Below are 4,445 nucleotides of genomic sequence, written 5' to 3'. Positions count from 1 at the left end.
ATAGTACATGGTGTCAGAAGTAAAAGTAAGGTGGAAAAGAAGATAAAAACACTTCGAAACAGATAAGATGGATGCTCGTTTGCCACAACCACTAGACTGCTCAAATTTGGCAAAGGAATGGCCAATGTGGAAGCAGCAGTTTTTCATTTATATGCTTGCAAACAACAAGAACAATGAGCCGGAGCCGAACAAAATTGCTACACTTTTGTGGTTGATTGGTAAGCGTGGTATGGAAATATATAATTCCTTATTTCCTTACAACGGTAATTTGGAGAATATGTTTGATGTCGCTACTGCGACCATAGCTGCAAGTACCAGCACCGCTGGTGGAAATGTTAACGTTTCTGTAAACGCAGGCAGCGCAACGACCACCAACAACACAGCAGATGCCAACGCCGTTGGTAATAATAGTGCCGCCGTCACGGATCGTATAGATAACTATGGTGTCCAACGAACACTTGCACAAGTAATCACAGCCTTTGATGAATATTGTCTGCCAAGGAAAAATCTTGCTGTGGAGGCATTTAAATTTAATATGATTGTACAAAGGGAAAAGCAATCATTTTCTGAGTTCGAAACGGAACTTCGTACACAGTTACAATACTGTGAATTTAGTTGTGCGTCATGCCACTCATCGTATGCAGACCGAATTCTTCGTGACCACATTATTGTCGGGATACAGGACAAGAAGCTGCAGTTAAGACTCTTAGATGGAAATGATGAGCCGTTGTCGAAGATCATTCAAATATGCAAAACATTTGAAACTGCAGCTGAGAACAAACAACTTTTAGATACTAAAACCTTGAAGACCGAAGTGAATACTGTGGATGCCAAAAGTGCAGAAGATTCAAAATCAGGTGATGAGGTTGCAGTTATTAGAGCAGCAACTTGCTTCAACTGTGGACAGCAATTCAATGAACGTCATCGTCGTAACTGTCCAGCAAATAACGTGTCATGCCATTCATGTGGACGCCGTGGTCATTTTGCTAAATTTTGTAAGTCAAAACAAAATGATGTTAAAGGAAAGAAATCAGCCGACGGAAAACGTCCGGAGAACAACAACAGCCGCCAGAACACGGTTTATAGAGTGAACTATTCTGATTTAGGTAATTCTGATTATTGTAAAATAAGGTCTTTTAGAATATCTCCTGTTGAAAATAATAATTGTTATTGTAGAGTAGACGCGAACACTGTTGATTTAGGCCACAATAGATGGACGAAGCGGTATCTGATTCAAAATCTACCAATTGAATTTAAGTTGGATACGGGGGCGGATATTAACTGTATCCCGATGAATTTTATAAGAAGAATAAATGTTCCTTTTTCTCGTATTGATAACATTAAAGTTACGGACTATAATTCCAATAGAATAAACATTCATGGTGAAGTTAGGCTAACGTGTTTTGATGAGGAGAAGGGTATTGGTCATGTTGCTAGATTTCTTGTGGTTGATGAGTTTTTTGAGCCCCTGCTGGGACTGGATGCTTGTGTGTCCTTTGACTTGATAAAGCGTGTGAATGCAGTTGGAGTTACCAGTGTATTTCCTTCTGAGGTGGGTGAGTTTGTGGAGAGGGAACGGGATATTTTTGACGGAGTGGGAAAATTTCCTGGTACTTGCTCGATTGTATTGAGGGATGGTTCTACTCCGGTGCTGCACTATAGGAAACGGATTCCTATGACATTGCATGATAGGCTGAGGGAGGAGTTGATGAAACTGGAAAAGGGGGGAATCATTAGTTCTGTTGACTATCCTACGGATTGGGTCAACAATATTCAGATTGTTGAGAAGCCGAACGGATCACTGCGTGTTTGTCTTGACCCAAGACCTCTTAATAAGTGCATTAAGAGGGAACATTTTCTGATTCCGAAGTCTGAGGATATTTTAAGTCGTTTGTCGGGCAAACGTGTGTTCACCGTACTTGACTTGAGGAACGGTTTTTGGCAAGTTGAACTTGATCGACAGAGCTCGGATTTGACAACATTTATGACCCCATTTGGGCGCTATAGGTGGAATAGGTTGCCTTTTGGCATAAATAATGCACCGGAGATGTTCCAACGTCGGATGGTCCAAATATTTGGGGATATTCCTGGTGTTGAAATTTATTTTGACGACATGTCAGTATCGGGCATAGATCATGAGGATCATGATAGGAAACTTCGGCTTGTTTTGGAACGGGCTCGGGAGAATGGTATTAAGTTTAATCCCGACAAGATACAGTATAGGACAGGGGAGGTGAAATTTATGGGACATATTATTTCGAATGACTGCGTTAAACCGGATAGATGTTATATTGAGGCGATTGTTAATATGCCAACACCACAGAATAAGGGAGATATTTTGAGACTTCTTGGATTGTACAAGTTTTTGGGTAAGTTTATCCCAAATTTGTCAAAGCGTACGGCTGGTTTGCGAGAACTCTCCAGGAATGACGTTGAGTGGAGTTGGTCGGATAGACATGATTTGGAGGTAAAGGAACTTTCTGAGTCTATAACGAGTGCCCCTGTATTGGCGTTATACGACCCTGGACAACCGGTGCTTATTCAAACTGATGCTTCAAAGGACGGTCTTGGTAGTGTGTTGTTGCAAAACGATATGCCAGTGGCCTACGCCTCACGCACCCTGTCGAAGAATGAACAGAAATGGGCCCAGATCGAGAAGGAATTACTGGCAATCGTATTTGCGTGTGAAAGATTTCATTACTTCTTGTATGGCCGTGAGTTTATTGTGCATTCGGACCATAAACCACTTGAACCTTTGATGAAACGGGACATTGATGATGTTACCCCCCGTCTTCGTAGGATGTTTATGTACTTGCTCAAGTACCCGGGTATGTCCATTGTATATAGGCCTGGAAAGCAAATATTAGTTGCTGACTGTTTGTCGCGTGCCCCTCTACCGGAAATTGCGGATATGAGCGGGGAATTATCGGGGATGATCCACTCATTATCGGGGGAGATTTGTATGTCACCGGATAACATCGAAGGTTACAGGGATTTTATGAGGGCGGATGAACGTTTTAGTCGTATTGTCAAGTATGTGGAGTCAGGTTGGCCACCATATCATCAGCTGGATGATTTTAGTCAGTTGTTTCATAAGTACAAGGCGGAATTACATTACGAGAATGGACTGTTGCTCAAGGACCATCGTCTTGTGATTCCAACGAATATGCAGAGTGATATCTGTAGGATGTTGCATGAATCACATTTGGGAATTGAGAAGACATTGGCGCGTGCACGCACTCAATTTTTCTGGCCGGGTATGACGAATGACCTGACTGAGGTGGTTAAGAGTTGTGTCATTTGTGAGAAATTTACACGGAACAATCGAAAGGAGCCCTTAGTACAGGACGATGCGCCGGAATATCCATTTCATAGGGTGAGTACGGACATTTATGAGTACGCTGGTTATTCCTACATAGTTTTGATTGACGCGTATTCGGGTTTTATTTGTTCCGAGAGGCTGGTTGAGAAGACTGCTCGACAGTGTATCAGTACACTTGATGGGATATTTTGTAAATATGGATATCCGACCAGGATGAGGTGTGATAATAACCCATTTAACTCAAGGGAATTTGATCTTTATGCCAATGAGTTCAATATTGAACTGGTTTTTTCTAGTCCCAGGTATCCTCAGAGCAATGGACTGGCGGAGAAGGGGGTGGCAATAGCTAAGGGCATTTTGAAACGTTGTTTCGAGGCGGATATTGGGAGGTTCCAATATAATTTGTTGGAATACAATGTGACCCCGGTTGCCGGAATGGGTGTCTCTCCGGCTCAGTTATTTTTTGGTCGGCAGCTGAAAACACGTTTGCCTATTTCTCGCGAGCTTTTAGTTCGTAACACCATGAATGAGAGGATTGTCAGAGGGAAATTGGAAAATAGGAAAAGTGTACAGAAGAAGTATTATGATCGTAATGCTAAACAATTGTCGGTTTTGAATCCAGGTGATCGCATAATGTTCAGGAAGAATTCTAAGGAGTGGCAATATGGGAAGATTTTAAGGAAGTTTAATGATCGCTCATACATTGTAGTTGATAGTTTTGATAATCACTTCCGTCGTAATAGACGGTTTATAACCACTACTAGGAACAATGATTATGACTCGAGTGATATGTTATATGAGGATAATATTGCGAATTTCAGGGATAATATTGGTAGGTCTGGAGTTAATTTGCAAACTAGGAATATACCATGTGATGATGATAATAGCGATTTAGGACCGAGATCTGAAAAAACCGATCAATCAGCAGGAGAATCATCTGATTCGTCCGTTTATCATGAGGCTGATTCTGATAGTTATGGATCTGCGAGTGACCCTGATGATTGTAACACTCATGAAAATTCGGAGAATGTAGGACCATTGCCAACTCCTTTAACTGTTTGTTCACCATATAGGACCCGAAGTGGCCGTACAGTTCGACCTCCAAAGATGTATATGTTTGACT

At 41.7% G+C, this 4,445-nt stretch overlaps 1 protein-coding gene across 1 annotated transcript; it reads left to right on the top strand.

The window, feature by feature from the left end:
- Window positions 1–6: 6 nt before the first annotated feature.
- On the top strand, window positions 7–1,392 carry LOC124420076. The gene is made up of 2 exons (XM_046951784.1): window positions 7–1,106; window positions 1,177–1,392. The coding sequence occupies exons 1-2, from the start codon at window positions 68–70 to the stop codon at window positions 1,179–1,181; spliced, it is 1,044 nt and encodes a 347-aa protein (XP_046807740.1). The 5' UTR covers window positions 7–67; the 3' UTR covers window positions 1,182–1,392.
- The last annotated feature ends 3,053 nt before the right edge of the window (window positions 1,393–4,445 follow it).

The sequence above is a fragment of the Lucilia cuprina genome, chromosome 5 (assembly GCF_022045245.1).
Source record: "Lucilia cuprina isolate Lc7/37 chromosome 5, ASM2204524v1, whole genome shotgun sequence".
In the NCBI taxonomy this organism is placed as follows: Eukaryota; Metazoa; Arthropoda; class Insecta; order Diptera; family Calliphoridae; genus Lucilia; species Lucilia cuprina.
This window is presented reverse-complemented; position numbering and strand designations above follow the sequence as displayed.